At 40.2% G+C, this 18,240-nt stretch overlaps 1 protein-coding gene across 1 annotated transcript in view; it reads left to right on the top strand.

The window, feature by feature from the left end:
- The window catches only part of akt3b (v-akt murine thymoma viral oncogene homolog 3b), a 28,847-nt gene extending 10,699 nt beyond the window's left edge, over positions 1 to 18,148 (top strand). The window contains exons 2-14 of the mRNA XM_080881339.1: positions 640 to 1,106; positions 6,597 to 6,722; positions 6,804 to 6,915; positions 8,681 to 8,825; positions 9,447 to 9,578; positions 9,819 to 9,884; positions 10,133 to 10,201; positions 11,006 to 11,128; positions 11,250 to 11,378; positions 11,934 to 12,148; positions 14,055 to 14,142; positions 14,973 to 15,075; positions 15,326 to 18,148. Of these exons, the coding sequence (XP_080737465.1) occupies positions 1,061 to 1,106; positions 6,597 to 6,722; positions 6,804 to 6,915; positions 8,681 to 8,825; positions 9,447 to 9,578; positions 9,819 to 9,884; positions 10,133 to 10,201; positions 11,006 to 11,128; positions 11,250 to 11,378; positions 11,934 to 12,148; positions 14,055 to 14,142; positions 14,973 to 15,075; positions 15,326 to 15,411 (1,440 nt within the window). The 5' untranslated portion in view covers positions 640 to 1,060 and the 3' untranslated portion in view covers positions 15,412 to 18,148. The remainder of the gene's footprint in view (positions 1 to 639; positions 1,107 to 6,596; positions 6,723 to 6,803; positions 6,916 to 8,680; positions 8,826 to 9,446; positions 9,579 to 9,818; positions 9,885 to 10,132; positions 10,202 to 11,005; positions 11,129 to 11,249; positions 11,379 to 11,933; positions 12,149 to 14,054; positions 14,143 to 14,972; positions 15,076 to 15,325) is intronic.
- Positions 18,149 to 18,240: the final 92 nt, after the last annotated feature.

Genomic DNA, 18,240 nt, shown 5'->3' with positions numbered 1-18,240 from the left:
GGAGAAAGAGAAAAAACTAGTATACCTAGTCAAGAAATGATGAAGAGAGGGACAGAATGGGGAGGGGACAAGACAGGAAGAAAATGAGTTTGTGAGGAAGAGAAGGAACATGACAAGAAAGGACTAAAGGAAGTAAAAGAAAATGAGAATCATCAGGAAGTTGATAGCAGGTAAATGATAGATGTCTTGATGCATGCTCAATCATCCAGGCAAGCAAATCCTGAAAGGTTGATTCTGCTCATCTGGACGTAGCATTTTTCCCACTGAAAACGTTACGCCCAGATGAACAGAATCAACCTTAAATGGTAGTTGGCATAGAAAATGGGAGAGGAGAGAATGAGATACGTGAATTTCCTTCACTTAAAGGTGAGTGAAGAGAGACAAAGGAAAGAGAAGATGAAAAAATTACAGAGCTGGGAACCAGAGACATGAAAGAAATAGCAAATTGTCTGGCAAGGGATGTAACAAAGGAAACAAGGAAAAGGTTGGAAGGAGTTAAGGAGGCAGGAAGCGTGCTAAGGTTCTGAACAATGAGTGGTTGCCTGCTGTGTTTGCTGTGAGAAGGAAACTATCCACTGACCTGCTGTGGGTTTTTTTTCTTCTCAGTTTTCTCCTTTCTCTGTCGTTGTTTCCTTCCAGGCTGACTCACTACTGGACCGCCTGAAAACTGAAGAACTCTGAGAGAACAAGAGAGTGAAGGGAACACTGTAAAAGAGGGAGTGAGAAGAAGGGAAGGAAGGAGGGAGGGAAAGAGGGAGCAAGAAAAGTAAAGACGGTGAGGAACACTAGACGGGAAGAGAGGCAGCAGGAGAAAGTCAGGTTGGGTCAGAAGGGCAAGAGGAGGAAAGAGTAAGTGATAGTGGACAAGAGAAGTATAATTATTCATCTATTAGGCAGTGAGTGGAAGAATTTAAAGTCTGATGAGAATAAGTCAAGCGGTCAGACGGACAGCTGACTGAGCTTCAGACAAACCCACTGTCCTGCTAACCCTCCAACAACTGTCCCTTCACGGTCACCATACTGGGAGAGCTGGGAGAACTGGTCACGAGGAGAAGCCACCATGAGCGACCAGAACGTCGTCAAGGAAGGCTGGGTCCAGAAAAGAGGCAAGTTTTCCTTCTTTTTCTATTAGGAATTCTAAACTCTGGTCTTTAAAAACACATCTGGCAACCTTGTAGCTCTGAGCATTCCAAATAGAGCTGCAATGAATTGAATGGTGATTTGATAATGGATTCGATTTTCAAGCAAAAACGTAGTATTTATTTGTTATGCTTATCCTACATTGCAGTAAATTGAAGAAATAATTGGCAGGTTAATCAATGCTAAATTGTAGACCTAGTGAAGAATCAGACCTGCAGTGTAACCAGAGCCTGATGTGTTATTCCTCTGTTGTGTCCCACAGAGTTACACTGCTGTCCAAAGTTGTCATTCCCATATACACTAAACTCTCGTCCCAAATACCTGTTAGAGCACCAAATGTGGATTAATCTTAAAAATAGAACTGGAAGGTTTATTAATTTTTTGCAGACAAAGTCATGGTGTGAATGTGTTTGAGTTTTCAGCACAAAAGTTGTTAGAAACCCACCTGCACAGGAGTTAAACACAATTAATATAATGCTATTCACTGCTGTACTGTTAATGCATGTGCACCTCTGTGCAAGGAGGAAAGATGAAGGAGATGGAGAGACACGTGGGATTGTTTTGAAGGGAAAGCAGTTGGTATGCTCTTAAATTCTAGCAGAAGAGCAGAAAATCATATTGATTACTGTTTATATACAGTGATCAATAGTTTAGCCTACCCTGATTTGTTAACATAAGTGGATGGACATCAGTTGTACAAGTGAAATACTATTAATTTAATTAGTTTCTTAACATTTGCCTGGTTCAGTAATCTCTTTTCTAGCTTTTTAATTGTTTGTTCATGCTTGTTTAAATACAATTAAGGGAAATAGCAGTCTAATATACATCGGAAAAAGTAATGTTTGAAGTTTATCTTAAAACAAAAAAATCAAAATCATGCTGGATGGACTGAGAGGGAGTCATGTTAGACTCAAGAGGCTCCAAGGCTTGTAATACATTTGTAAAACAGTCGTATCCAGCTATTGGCACAAACTTTGCCTTTTCTCTTTTTAGTTACACCCAGGATGCTGATGTGTTGCTAATTTTATTAGAGACCAACTGTTTTTTTAAGTTAGTTGTTATTCTGTTATGACCAATATACGTTTGAAGTGATACTGAAAAAACTGTCAGTTTCAAAGAACATACATTTCACTACTAAATGTAGTTAAATGCCTGTTTATTCGTGCTTTTGTTATATATTATTATATTGTTCTGTTATAATTAACTGCATTTCACTTCAACAAAGTGCAATCTTTGAGCAGTTCTGCAAAACTGGGAAAATGCAATCATTTATGTCATCATAGAAATAGATCATGAGGGCTGTGGGATATGACCAAAATCTCATATCCCGTTATGAGATGTTTCTCATCACGATAACGATATATATCACAAAATAGCGCTTTTTCTGTAAATTCTGTGAATCTCAGGCAGTTCGACTTGTGTGAAGTGTTTCCAGCTGGGCGTCGAGTGTTTTGACCGATGCATGAAACTTTGAGTATTTATTGCATGGGATGCTGCGGGGAAAAGCCTGTTCTAACGTTTGAGTCTAAGGTTTATTTTGAGCGCCTGACGGCTCTTTTTTGCTTCTCATCTCCCCATTCACATGATTCTTGTGTAGGTGGTAGAAGAGATTTGTCGTGTTTGAGTCCGTTGTGGGGACCGGTTTGAGGCATAATTTGCATAGTACAGTTTTCTGGTCCCTGTCGGACGTTTCATAACCAAACCATGTCCATGCAACTGAGGTAGCCCCTTGTTTAGGAATAAGGTCCTCGATTTGTTTTGACTGGTCTTTCTGTTTGGAGCTACCTGGTTCTGGCTCGTCTTCACTGGCCACGGTGGTATTCTCCGTGCCCTGATGAAAAAATATTGCCGTAAACTGTGTATTTTGCGACACCACGAAACAAACAATAGCGTATAATTTGAAACTATAGATGTTTTCATTTTGTCGACCGATATATATCTTCGTATCGCACATATCACACCTGTAGTGAAAAGGACTAGGATGTCTATAAGAAATATAATTAATTTCCTAACCTGCTTACTTGAATTACTCCACTCAAATGGTATACTCTGCATTCATAAATTATTAGATTAGTTGAGTGTAACTAACTTGTAGTGGTGTTTGGATCTGCAGCCTTGTTGCAAGATAAGGTTCATGTTGTCTGTGCAGAATGTGGCTTTATGCCCTTTTAATCTGACTCAGCCTACCTATGACTAGCACAGTGAACTGACTGTTGAGTGTTTTAGAGCTGCACTGTTTCACGGGGCTCTCATCTGTCTTACTTTTCACATTATTTGTTAAGAACTTTCTTTGACAGAAGCGAGAGGGGAATGGAGGGTGCTGCTGTCTGTGGTGGGTAGCGCAAGGTAGAGTAAGATCTTAGAACCAACAGCAACTGTTGTTGCACTTGAAAAAAGTCCTAATTGTCTCATTGACTAGTTGCTCACTTTGCTTCTGGCTGTTTTACTTATTAAACGTATAAACCAATGATTATTATTATTACCAATTTATTTTTAAGATCAGTTCACTGCTAAGAGGGCTTAAAAAGAAACCGCTTGTGCTTTTCAACACACCGGCTTCAGTCATAATAGATTTGTTTTTATCCAGCTATGTGTGGACATGGCCTGAGCCACCATGCCAGTTTGAAGCACAGAACCTCCAAACAATGGTTGTTTACCTGCCAGACATTGAGCAGTGAAGGCAAGCTTTGCAGGGCTGCAGCCCAGTCTGAACTGCACTTTGCTGGTGTGTTTTATTTCCCACACTGGTTTTTGTGTTTGTGTAAGTGTGTGTTTGTGTTTGCTGAAGGTGGGTTTGTCTGGTATGAGCTCAGGGCTTTTGGCTGGCAGGCAGGGGGAAGTTTCTCAGTGGCACTATGAGCATACAGAGGATGACCTAACACTCTGGTTCCTTCCTATCTGGCCCCCACAAGTCCCTGAATTGTTTATTGCGCCTCTGTGTGTTCTTATAATTCAGCCTTAATGTCCGTCTCAGGGACGCTGTCCTCACAAGCTCTCTGTGCTGTTTCAACATCAAAACTCAAGAGTTCACATTAAGTTCAGGAAAGTTTGGACACAGTTTCCACACTACATATTAGTGGGCGTGGGGAACACACATTTTTACATATAGCTGGTTTAAAACAAAGCAGAGGAAGCACAGTTTTGCACTATAGCTAGCTTTCACAGAATGCAAGTAAAATGTTTCACATATCAGTTAAATTTTCTAATCTAATTTGACAGATGTTAAAAGGGATCTGTTAACCTCTCCTTCATTTTTTCATATCTGCTGCTATAAAGGTAGAAGTTTATATTAAACATTGCTGAAGATTAAAAAAAAAAAAAGACTTTAGTGTCTCTACAATGTATCCCTGTGAGCCAAAGACTTGGGCTTCAGGCTGTGTGCCTGTGTTTTTATTTCTTTGCTTGTTTGTTTGTTTGGTTTTTTTTTTTTGGGGGGGGGGGGGGTCTACTTTTGGATTCAGTGATGTCACATTGCTCTGGCTGTTGGCACAGAGGTCCCACCAACCTGTTGTTTAAACCTTTTTGTTAATCAGAAGGAAGGGGGCTTACAGATAGGGTGACCTTAAAACAAGAGAACCTTAAATAGCTTGTTTAAAGAGGATGGACTAAAGAAGTTGTAAATGAGTTGGAAGTTCCCTCTCCTGGGAGTAAGGAAGAGGGAGGCCAAGCAAGACCAGCTGAAGCTGCAAGTTGTTTAATGTGATCAGGTATAGATTTAAACTGTAACTTAATGGGAAATCATTCAGTTTGAAAGGTCAAGTAGGGCAGGACCAGACAGTACACATTTTGAAGAGATTTATATGAGTAATAGCTCAACTGATATAAAAAATGTAGTTCTACTATTCCACTGTACAAATATCTGGACATACAGCATGTTTCTGTTAAGCAGAGATGTGGACTGTTGAGACAAAAAATACATTCAAAAACCTTTCTCCAGCTTTAAAGGTGCAGTATGTAAAATCTCACCAATGGATGTCAGATTGATGACAACAATCTGTTTTCCCTCCCAATTGAAGTGCACAATCCTAGCTATGCTGGCCACTCTAGGACAAAGAGCTGTTCTTGCCGCCGTTCATCTGTAATGAATGTAGGCTGTCAGTCCACTGTTTACCTCAGCTGACAATATGCTGCATCACCATGTTTGTTTACTCTGAATGAGGCTGTAAAACGTTCAGATATCAATTCATGATTCAGTGAAGCTCGCGTGTTTACGTTAGCTGGCATAATTTTAGCCTATAACTAGCTGTTAATGTTTAGCAAGCTAAGTGTCAGCTGCTTAGAGCCAGGAGGGTTCCCCGTTTAATCTGCTGACAGTAATTGCGACAATGTCGAGTTTGTTTTTTCTAATAAATGACCCCCACTAAAATTGCTTACTTTACCCTTAAAGTAGAGCTGCTGTCAGCGGCAGTTATCTTACTGACAGAGATATTTGGTGTCTGTCTCATGCCGAAGCCTTTATCCTTCCCATAAGACTGTTTTTTTTGTTTTTTCTGAAGCCTTGTGAGTCATCACATGTCATAGTTTCTTCAGGGTTTGACTTGTTTGATAGACCATAAAGTGGTTCAGATATTAATCACTGATATCACAGTTCTTTGTTAACTCTGCTGCTAGTATGACTCTCTAATTTATCAAGATATAAATATATATATATATAGGATGTATCCATGGTAGATGGTAAATGGCCTGTGTTTGTATAGCGCTTTACTAGGACTACTACTAAGGACCCCAAAGCGCTTCACACATCCAGTCATCCACTCATTCACACACTGGTGATGGCAGCTACATTGTAGCCACAGCCACCCTGGGGCGCACTGACAGAGGCGAGGCTGCCGAACACTGGTGCCACCGGGCCCTCTGACCACCACCAGTAGGCAACGGGTGAAGTGTCTTGCCCAAGGACACAACGACCGAGACTGTTCAAGCCGGGGCTCGAACCGGCAACCTTCTGATTACAAGGCGAACTCCCAACGATCGCCCTATGTACCCAAGTAACATGGATACAGCACAGCATAATTACAGCATTTGTTGTAATTATGTCACAAATATATGACTCAGATAGCAGGGAAGCAACACATAAATTGTTATATGGAGTTTGGGGGTGAAGCTAAAATGAGTAAAACAAAAAATGACACAAAATAACAATTACTAGGTTTTAAAGGGATGACTCGTTTGTGACTTTGCAGACGTTTTTAATCCTAGTTGAAAGTGTAATCTCTGGATCTTTCTGAACTTGAACAGCATTCCCCAGCTATCATTAGTTTAGTGTGAGGTCTTCATGATTAAAACACCAGTAAATAAAAGTCCAAAGTGGTCTTAGTGGTAATCTGTGGATTAGGAGCTGGCACTGGTACTTAATTCTATTTTATAGAACAGACTTATGAAAGGTTTAAAAAGACGTGAGAGTACCAGGGTATGAGCTGTTGGTGCCATTTTTATCTTTTATTCCCTACCTGCAGGAGAGTACATCAAGAATTGGCGACCACGCTACTTTCTGCTGAAGACAGACGGCTCTTTCATCGGCTACAAGGACAAACCACAAGACTCTGACCTGGCCTACCCACTCAACAACTTCTCTGTAGCAAGTAAGCCATGAGTAGATCATCGCACGTTTCAAACATCACTAACTTTGTACGACTCAACACATCTCTCTGTGTGACTGTCAGAATGCCAGCTGATGAAGACGGAGCGGCCAAAGCCAAACACCTTTATCATCCGCTGTCTGCAGTGGACGACAGTCATCGAAAGAACTTTTCATGTTGACACTCCTGATGAGAGGTGAGCTGTCATCTTACAAATTCCTGTATTTCACTATTACAGCAGCTTTGGATAATGAAGAAGATCCTTCTAAAAAAAAAAAAAAAAAGGTATACATCTTAAGGAAAAGGAGAAAAAATATTACAGAAGTTACGTAGATTCTGTTTAAATAACTTTGTCTGATTTATAGTTAAAAATAATGTCCTTTTGATACTTGTTATAGAGCCTCAATACATTCTTTCATATTTTTAACTTCTTAAGCCTCCAGCGGGGCCGGAGCTGAAGTTTAGCTGACCAAAGGCAAGATGTAGGGTGCGCTGCCCTGTCTGTGTTCTTCGCAGGGAAATTTAGAATCACAAATCAATCTAAACCTGAGAGGCTTGAATCCAGAACCTTCTTACTATGAGGCACCACACCACTGTTCAACCCCCCCTCCTTCTGAAACAAGTATCTCTCTCTTTAAGTGAACGTTCTTCTGATTGGCTTTGATATTAAACGCAGATCTACGAAGGCAGATCGGTAAGGCTTCCGTGTTCACAGAAATACCTCTAGGGTTGAAGTAATCATATTAGCAATATCCTATCTCACTGACATAAAAAGCCAAGAGTAGGAGGGAAAAAAATGCAGCGTTTAGAACAGTGTGCATGTATGACAGAGAAAACGGAAATGCATTGCAGCTCTTTTAATGTAAATAATTTATTAGATTGTGGGCTTCCATTGACTGTGTGTATTTATTATGAAGAAAAAATAAATAATATTTAATAAAAAGATATGAGAGTCATTACCTAATATGAAAGGAGTGGGTCAGATTATGGAAATGGTTGAATTAAATTCTAATTACTTTACACAGCAGGATTCAATCAACACAATGAGAAGACAGTCAGGAAGTGAGTGGGACTGAGATGGAAAGTCAAGTTTTGCAAGTAAACACTAAAAAAATGTACGCACAAAGACCTGATACCTGATGTGAAATGATTTGTTACTAACAACATTAAACTAAAAACACATGAGTGGGGGTGGTTTTATCACAGATTTGGTTGGTTTTGAGGATGGTGGATCGCTGTGAGAGACCCTGAAGAACAGTTTGTTTTGACCAAGTATATCCAAAAGGTTCCTTAAAAAGTTTTAAAAGGCAAGAAAAAAATGTAACAAACATCTTAAGAAAATGTCTTAAACTGAACACTGAGGACTCTAAACGATGCAAGACAAAGAAGTCGGAGTTTCGTAATTTTTTTCACGTTGCATTTTAAAACAATTGCTCACATTTATAAAGATTGACAGAGTGCCACTTGGATTATTAACATACAGATCAGGATAGAATTCACAGTTCATCACCAGTGATTCTGTTCTTACTCACCATTGTATCTCATATTTAGGCCCCCAGCAAATTGTTATTTATAAGACTCTGCTGTAAAGATTTCATGCTTACCTTTGATCCTTGATTGAATTTAATCACAGTATTATTATGTAGTTGTTTTTCTCAGGGTTTTTTTTTAACGGTTTTCTGCAGACAGATTCTTCTTGAAAAAGAGGCGTCAGTCTCCAAGAGATTACCTGTTTGAATTAACAATTTATACTACTACTACAAATCTTGAGAACTTGACAAAAAAATGTGCAGCCGGAAGCTGTCGAACTAAAGAAGAATACTTTGCAGAGTGACGTTATGAAAACTTTAACCTTTCCCATACGGAAGGCATATAGTTTAATTTAACCATCTATTTAAGAAATTTAGAAAATAGACTTTTGACGTTTAATCTATGATGTTGTTTCCACGTATCTCCTACAGGGACGAGTGGGCTGAGGCCATCCAGATGGTAGCAGAGTCACTAGCCAAGCAGGAGGAGGAGGGCATCTTGTGCAGCCCCACCTCCCAGATTGAAAACGTCAACGAGGAGGAGATGGACACCTCCATTAGCCACTACAAACGAAAGGTAGAGACTGCTTTAATTCTCATTTCCAGCTTCATACTTTTATTGCTGGAACTGTCCTAGAGTAGTTTTTCATGAGTTACAGTTCAAAATAATCCTTGTTCATCATATGCTGGGCCTTGAAGCACGCCCACTCTCACCTGAAACAAGCTGTTTTAGCTTGCTTCTTAATCTCTTTAGGCCTCCCTGCTGATTGAGTGCCTCTAAATAACGTAAAATCTGAACAGCAAGATATCTGTGTCTGCTCTCGTTTCTTTAACTGAAACCGAGTGTTTAAAGAAAACCCGAGCTTTTGGTTCATCTGGATTACTGCTACACACACTGACCTAATTTCCAGAAACCTGAACATCCACTGTCGTACCGCTACAAATATGACAGAAAATAAGAAGAAGCATAGAAGTCCAACTGTAATAAAGCAGTTGAGGTTAAAACAGTATCAAGGACTCACAATACAAAGTGTTTGTGGGATATACAGTAAAAATCAGTATTGTTGATCTGACCATTCTTCTATGTCCCAGTTTGTGAGCTGACTGGTTTACTTTAAGCATATTGCTTTGAAGATGAAGTGTACTGAAGACTGGAGAAATGCTTATGACAACTGTTTCCTGATATTTCTTTCCACAGACAATGAATGACTTTGACTATTTGAAGCTTCTGGGCAAAGGCACTTTTGGTAAAGTTATTCTGGTGAGGGAGAAGGCGAGCGGCACCTACTACGCCATGAAAATCCTCAAAAAAGAAGTCATCATTGCCAAGGTCCTCTTTTAAATGATCAGCCTTATTGCTGAATAATTCAGTAACGAGGTGTATTTTTTGAATCTACTGTTACATATTTGACTAATCTAATCTGAATCTAATTACAGCATGTCTGCCTTCTAATATTTGGTGTTTTGCATTTGTTAGATGAAGCACATTCATATCAAACATTCTCTCAAATTTTAGATTTCAGTACTTTTTACTCCTCACTAATCATTGCTCTTTAATCTTTTTGAACAGGATGAAGTTGCTCACACTCTCACAGAAAGTAGGGTTTTAAAAAATACTCGGCATCCATTCCTAACTGTAAGTATGGTAGATTGCATGTATCATTGCACCACATACAGCCACATCCTGCTAGGAGTTGTGTGAACCAAGTTGTAATTTGCATTTTGTCCAAACAAGCCATGACTACTAGCATCTGTGCAGAGACTCTTAAGAAGTGTTGTGAAGACTAACAGCTGGAAAGATGCACTCGATTCAAAGAGCTTTTGTGTTGCGTTTGAAACAAATGGCGCGTCTGGGTTTAAAATATATTTCAATATTTTTCACAGTCTCTGAAGTATTCATTCCAGACAAAGGATCGGCTGTGCTTTGTAATGGAGTATGTCAACGGAGGAGAGGTAAGAAGTCACTCAGAGACTTTTTAAATAGCACTTTGATGAGAGATGTTTTCATTTAACATACAAGGATTTTTAAAAATTATTGAATAATGTTGATTAACATGACAGTATGAGATCCAAAGTGCTTTTAGAGCAAGCAGTCTCTCACTAGATAGTGTTATGTTTCACTGGGAAACACGTTGGACTGGGAAGTCTGAACTTTTGTGGTTCCATTGTGGTAATAGTTTCATCATTTTAAAGCACGAATCAGTTCAGGGTTTATTTAGTTTATTTTATGACCATAAAGTGACAATTATGATATATAAAATGATTTTAAGCAACTTTAAGTGTTTGTAGATGTTTTTTAATTCTATCTATATTGAATCTATTAAATGTGTGAGTGACATGGAGACTTGGTCTCCTTTATAGATTTGCTTTAAAAAGTTATTTATTACTTTTTAAAACTGGCTTGTGTATATTTGTACATTTTATATATTTTTTCTCTGTTAATACTGTCCATATGCATATAGTGCTGCAGAACTGTGCCCCCCCCAGCATGTTTGCACTGAGTAGGAGATGCTCTGTATCTCATTGTACAACTGTATAGTGACAATAAAGGCATTCTATTCTATTCTATTCTATTCTATTCTATTCTATTAAACTGAACAATGATTCAGCTTTTGTTTGGACTAAAACTGTGTGTAATTCAAAGTTGTTGTGTTTGCTTGCTGAAGCTATTGAGTCATGATTTCACCAAGTGAATTATCACTCGATAAGAGAAACATATCTAAACTGCATGAATTCTTATTGTTTCCCTGTCCACAGCTATTTTTCCACTTGTCAAGAGAGAGAGTTTTTTCAGAGGACCGCACCCGTTTCTATGGCGCTGAGATCGTCTCTGCTTTAGATTATTTGCATTCTGCCAAGATCGTGTACCGTGATCTGAAGGTAAAGTACACCTGCTCTGTGTGAGATCTGAGAAGTGTCCGTTATTATTCTGAATTTCCTGCTTATTAAAGGATACAGTAAAGGTTAATGGGTTTTATTCTTCTCCTCAACTGCTCATCAGCTGGAGAACCTCATGTTGGACAAAGATGGCCACATCAAGATCACTGACTTTGGTCTCTGCAAAGAAGGCATCACTGACACTGCCACTATGAAAACCTTCTGTGGAACACCGGAGTACTTGGCTCCTGAGGTCAGCGGTCACACCAGATACACATAAAGACTATTATCTGAATTTTGGGTTTCAGATGTTGACAAACCTTCCTATGGCTATAAAAAACAAGAAAGAGAGCATAAGATTAAAAAAACAAAACCAAATTTATCCGGTTTGTCCTCTGTAACAAATTCAGGAAGGAAACTGTTTTTCGGATCCTCTGTTTGTCTGTGTGTCACCACCCAGCAACTACCAGGTCCAATGTGGAAGTGCCCTAGGAGGCAGTTCCTCTGATGAAGGGTTTTCTTTCCAGTGGGTAACTGATCTCACTTCTTTTAATGTGGTTCTCAGTGGAGAACTAGAAAGTTGTTTGCTTCATAAAGAGGATATGAAAGAGGTTATCACACAGTTAAAGGTTGAAAAAAGAATTTTTGTGAAGTTCTCAGTTGAGCTAATCATAACGATAGTGGCCTCGTGGCTTTTAATATAAACAGTCACTAGAGGAGAACCTTTTATGTAGGGCTTCTTCTGAATGAAATACAAATGGGGCTAGTGGGAGCAATACAGTAAAAGGGTTTTTGTGTAAATCCTCAGGTGCTAGAGGACAATGACTATGGACGTGCAGTGGACTGGTGGGGTTTGGGCGTGGTGACATATGAGATGATGTGCGGACGCCTGCCCTTCTACAACCAGGACCACGAGAAGCTGTTTGAGCTCATCCTCATGGAAGAGATAAAATTCCCACGAACCCTGTCAGCTGACGCCAAGTCACTCCTGTCAGGGCTGCTCATTAAGGACCCCAACAAACGGTATGCATGCAAATGTAATTTTGATCAGCTTACCTGTGCAGTGAAGTTCTTTTTATTGCTAACTGCCCTGTCCTGTTTAGACAGAGTCCCCTCATTGACACAAAGACTCTCTACGAGTCCTGACTTCACTACTGACTTAGCTACGAATGGAAAACCTGCTGACTGTCTGAGGTTCACTCAGCGGTTTTCTGTCACTGATAGCACACTTAAAATGTACAGGTGCAACAGGCCTTTCTGTCAGGTCTTTTCAAAGGGATAAGAAAACTAAGAAAACCAAATTTTAACCAACATTTTTTTAAACTGTATGAGAGATGTGCTTAATGTGGCAGGCAGGCAAATGCAGCATGCAAGTTGCACTTCAACCAGGTGCATTTTGCTGCTAGCAGCATTTCAAAGCCTCAGCTTTACTTTTCTAAACATACCTCATGTCATTGTGGCTAGATAAATTAATCTTTATCTTAGGGCTGCACGATTAATCGTTAGAAAATCGCGATCTCGATTCATACTTATGTGCGATCTCATTTCCAAATGACAACGATTTAAAAAAAAAAAAAAAAGAAAGAAAGAAAAAAAGACGACGATTGTACCGCATTTTGATCCGGGACGTACTCTGCATGAAAACAAGCGCTCACTCTTCCTGCTCAACAAATGACAAGGGCGGAGCCTTATACCACGTGATACAGAAGCTGTGCAGTGTGATGCTAAAATTAGCAGGGAAAAAACCACGGAGAGCACGTCAGGGATGACGAGAAAGTGACAGGAGAAAATCCGTCCCGGTCAACCACCCAAACATCAATAACGGGAACCTTATACAGCGCTTCCCTATACCCGTCGACCTCCCGCAGGCACAAAGAAATTACGGAGGCTATCACTTATCACCTGACCAAAGATATGGCTCCCATCAACACTGTGCAAAACGAGGGATTTAGGAGAATGATCAACACCCTAGACAAACGCTACACAGTGCCGTCCCGCAACTATTTTTCTATTGTTGCACTACCTGCTCTGTACACGCAGCGTCGAGCAACGGTGGAGACGGAATTTCAAGCAGTACAACAACAAAACGTGAGACATTTATTGTTTTTATGTTTATTTATTGTTTTTATGTTCAGTCTCAACTGTTACGAAGTTGATGTGCAGTTAATAAGTGCAATAAATATTTATACTGGAAAAGAAAATCGTGAGAGAATCGTGATCTCAATTCTAAGCCAAAAAATCGTGATTCTCATTTTATGCAAAATCGTGCAGCCCTACTTTATCTTCTCTGACCATAAAACTTTTCTCCAGAAGGCATTTGGCTTGTACGGGTGAAAATCAGCAAATTATAGTTTTGCTTGAAGCTGTCGATTTTGGAGCAGGTGCTTCTTTGTTGGTCAGTACCTTCTCTGTCCCTGGCAATGTAAAACTTATTATTATTGTGTGTTCCAGTAGTTTCCAGTTAATGGCAGGCTTGAGCCTCTGTGCTTCTTTAACATCCTAACTTTACCTAATTTCAACCTGAGGTGGAATTTGCGTCTCCTGCCAGACTTTGGCAAAGTGGTTACATATCCAGATAACATGTTCTTACATACAGTTGCTTAAATTAATAATCTTGCGCACACTTGATGAGAGCACAAACTCTTTATGTTAATGGGTGCCCAGCTAAAATGTTCTCAGGCAAAACCAGCTGGTGGCTGCGTTCAAGTTTCCACTCTTATCATCCCTGAAGCATTTTCTGTGTCTAACGAAGACGCCAGTGAAAAGAGGCTACTGCAGCTTCACTGAGCGAACTTGTTCACCCCATCAAGTTATTTTGGGATCAGTAGCAGGTGGATATTCTGGTTCCATTGATGGAGACTTTGTGAGAGCGCTATTTGATGTATGACTTTGACGCCATCTCCTTCGTATTCTGTGTGTTGGTTGACAGGTTGGGCGGTGGACCGGATGACGCTAAGGAGATCATGCGGCACAGTTTCTTTGGCACAATCGACTGGCAGGACGTCTACGACAAGAAGGTGAGAGCAGGATTTAGCTGCTAGACGTCATCGTCACTTCAATCGAAATCGATTCAGTGTTTCTGAGGTATTCTGGTATCAGGGTTACCGTATTTTTCAAAAGAAGTCTGGCTGACATGTAAAATCCAAAATGGAATGAAAAGGACAAAACATTACCTCATCTTTATTTCATTTGAACACTATAACACAGTCAGACAAGTACCACCAGGTCGTTTTATACATATTTGTATGTTGTTTTTTTCTCAACTTGAGCTTTCATAATAACGTGTCCACCCAGGCCTCCCATGTGTGTATTGGAGACACAGACAACAATATGGTGTGAAGTTTTAAACTGATTTTGTTCCCCAGTTCTTCTGTGTTCACATTTGGACCAGGAAACTGTATTCCCCTGAAATTTGCCTTTTTTGTACGTCTAATGAAGAAACATAACACACTCTGTAGTCTGGTGATAATTTCTTTGTATTAGTGTATGTTAGACTATCTAAAAGTTTAGAACTCACCAAAATAATTTTAATAAAGTAAAAAGAAAAAAAGGCTCTAAATGTTTGATTTGAGTTCTGTTTAAGGTGAACAAAAATATCTAACCCTAACTGTAAAAAATGCAGGACCTAATTAGTAAAGGTGAATTTTAAGCCTAATCTTAAAAGTACAGAGGGTGTCTGTAGGGTAAAATGCTCTATTAAAATCTGTGTTATATTAGCACGACTGATAAAAGTCATTTGACAAAAAAAGTGTTCCTTCAGTTGAAACGACAGCATATGTGAAGCTGTTTGAAGACTGAACCCCTCAGTGATACAACACCACCGCTCTCTGCTTTCTGTCCGTCCCAGTTGGTACCACCCTTCCAGCCTCAGGTCACCTCTGAGACAGACACGCGCTACTTCGATGAAGAGTTCACAGCACAGACCATCACCATCACTCCACCGGAAAAATGTAAGTGCACATTCACTGTAATTTATTGCATTGTATTAACTGACTGAGATGACACTGCCAGCAGCTAGTGTGAGTTTAGCGTGTTTGCATGGCACTGGCTCTAAACACCAACTGCAAATGAAAACAGTATTAGTATTGGACACACTGAATATTTGAGGAGAGTCGGGGTAACTGCCGTTAAAGTTTGTAAGGACAACCTTACTGTCCATAATTGGAACATTCTTATGTTTTCCTGTTTGTGTTTTTACAGACGATGAGGACGGGATGGATGCAGCAGACAACGAGCGAAGGCCTCATTTCCCACAGTTCTCCTACTCGGCCAGTGGCCGAGAGTGAGCTCCAGCCCAGCCAGGCAGTATCGTCCCCATTTGTGGCCATTTTGAGGAAAACGCGTAGCCATTTTAGGAAAAAAAAACAAAAACAAAAAAACACCAGTCTCCCCTCTTTTTCTTCTTCTCTGCCTCCTTGCAGAGGGGGAGAAGTCTTTTTAGGGACTTTAAAAGAGGTTTTTGCACAGTGGGATAGACTCCAGCCGGTCTCCCCACACTAAAAAATAAGTCTCCTACATTTTCAGCGCTATTTACTGCAGAAGGCAATGTTTTTGTTATTTCTTTTTTCTTTCTGTCAGTATTAAGTTGTTGACCCAGGTTGCGTTAATATTTTTGTTTGTTTGTTGTTTCTGCCCATTTTTTGTTCTTCTTTTAACTTTTTTGCACTTGGTTTGGAAGAGCCGTTTTAGGGAACAAAAAACCAAAAATGTTGCCTTATGTGTGCAGATGTTTTGCATCATACCTACAGGGTGGTGTTTTTGTTGTTTTTGGGGATTGGGATTTTTCATCAGGGGAGAGGGTGGGTGGGTTCTGGGATGTGAAAGGTCATAAATAGTTGAGAAGAAGTGCATGGCTCATGGTTCACTCATTAAAAAACAAAAAGAAAGAAAGAAAAAAAAAAAAACCTCTTCCTCGTACATTTGCCATGGCAGCGCACATTTCCCAAATCCATGGTGATGAAAATCACAGTGAGCCTACAGATTACAAAAAACAAACAAACAGAAAAGAGAAGTTGAAAGATGAGAATGGGTGAATCTATATCATTCCTTTCATTCGTCGCAGTAACTTCCCTCTTATTTTATTTTATTTTTGCGCTTTTTTGAAGTTACTTTGAAACAAGAAACACTAAACTGCCAGAAACTGCACAGTTCACTCAGGCGCCACAGAGCACAACCGCATTCAAACTCAGCTTAACCGCTCCAGCTTTCCACAGCCGGCAGGGGAACGAGGCCTTTCTCTGCAGCATCGCCGCTTCTTCTCCTCCTCATCATCCACCTCTCCTCTTTTTTTTTTCTTCTTCTTCATTGTAGCTGTAGGACTAGAATGGAATGGATGTTTACACAGGGAAACATGGCTTCATGTATGTATGTACAGTTTGCGATTGAATGGGGGTCAAGAATATGCTGTCATAGCACACAGAAACACACACACACTTACTCTCAGATGTAGTAAACCGCAGTGTTGTCTATAATGATCATAGTGAAGTCGGCAGTTTACTCCAAACTGAGATTTGATGGTCTTTTCTTCTGTTTTTGCAAAACATGGGGACACGAGAATGCTCCACAACTTGCAGAAGCCCCAAGCCTCAGGTCACGTCTACATGCCAAGCAGTTTGCTTGCTGCACGTTGCTTTGTAGTTGGTTCTGATGCCTGTTCCTGCTTCTGGTTGCTTATTTAACCCTCTATTGCTACAGTCACACTAGTGAAAACAGTGGTTGGAGTCCAAAGCATGAACAGAATCACTGCAACTGTGTCACCTGCCATCTTCAAAGCACTTTTGGTGCATCAAGACTTTGACAATAAGATTGGAGTCAAGCAGTCAGTCTGCTGTATCCGCTCAGTTTGCAATTTAATGGGGTCAGATTTGTACTTGGATACAATGTTTTTGCACAAATTAACTGTGTTAAACAGATTTGTTCAGTTGCCTTGGGATGGCAATTTTACTTTAAAAATGACATCAGCAGCTTTGTGCATGTACAAGAACACAACCAGTTGCCAACCAGCTGAGACAAGTGTCTTGTTGCACAGAGACAGAAGAGTGGCTCTCTTTGGCACAGGCTGACTCAGAAAGCAACATGTTGTCAGTCTATTTCTAATTATCCAGCGGTTATGTGCAAGCCTTTGAAATCTGAGTGATTTCAGTCACTCTGAGTCAGACCACAGTCGTCTGACAGATTGCCTCCCACCAGGCGACCTTTGGAACTGCCTTGCGATCTAAAGAGGTCACTGCAGTTACTTGCAGTTAGTTACCAAATACAAAAGTATACACTGGACAACCACTTTTCATTTTTTGTTATTTTCCTTTTTGAATTTCAATTCAATTTTATTTATATAGCTCCAAATCACAACAGTCGCGTCAAGGCGCTTTATAAGGTATGATTCAATGCAGAGAGGTCTATTAACACATAGTGAGTGAGAAAGGTGTCTGCAAAGGAAAAACTCCAGGCATCAAGTCACAAGAAGGTTTTTGACCGTTCAGACTGAGCTTCATGCAGTTCCGTCCCCATCATGTGTTAGTTATTTTGGTCACTGAACTGATTCCTGCTGGCCTCTGCTATTATGGAGGCCCCTCCAATAGCCTCCAAATAGTGAGTCCTTAACACAAGTAACCTAGCTGTTATATCCAGAAACCAAAATTGACAATCTTCTGGTATCGCCTGTTCCAATGTGTGTTCTGACATGTAGCTGAAAAAGTGTTTTGTTCATTGGAAACAGTAAGACGTGTGGATATTTTATTGTTTCTTAGCTCAGCTGCTGTTGAAAGTGATCAGAAAGCTGCCAAACTCATTCAGACAGTAAGTTCGGCAAAAAAATGATATGGATGAGAAGATAGTCCTCTGATGTGCTGTGCAGCTACAACTAAAGGCAGTAGTTGGGCAACTACAGCTTAAAGTGATGAATTTATTACAGCATTGGATAGTCAGAGTATGGCCTGGTACCCTACAGGTGGATGTTGCGATGGTTACGAGTAGCAGCAGTACTGACTTGCCAGAGTCAGTGTGGGGACTTTTGCGGCTTAAACCCACCAGCAGACGGTGTGTTTGGAGTGTAGTGAAAGTGAGGGGGCCGTGTTGGTGTTACTGACACTGCAGCTGGAGTTTGCTCGTCTGGACTA

This window comes from Rhamphochromis sp. 'chilingali', assembly GCF_963969265.1.
Source record: "Rhamphochromis sp. 'chilingali' genome assembly, chromosome: 4".
In the NCBI taxonomy this organism is placed as follows: Eukaryota; Metazoa; Chordata; class Actinopteri; order Cichliformes; family Cichlidae; genus Rhamphochromis; species Rhamphochromis sp. 'chilingali'.
Note: the sequence above shows the minus strand (reverse complement) of the source record. Positions and strands in the feature narration are given on the sequence as shown.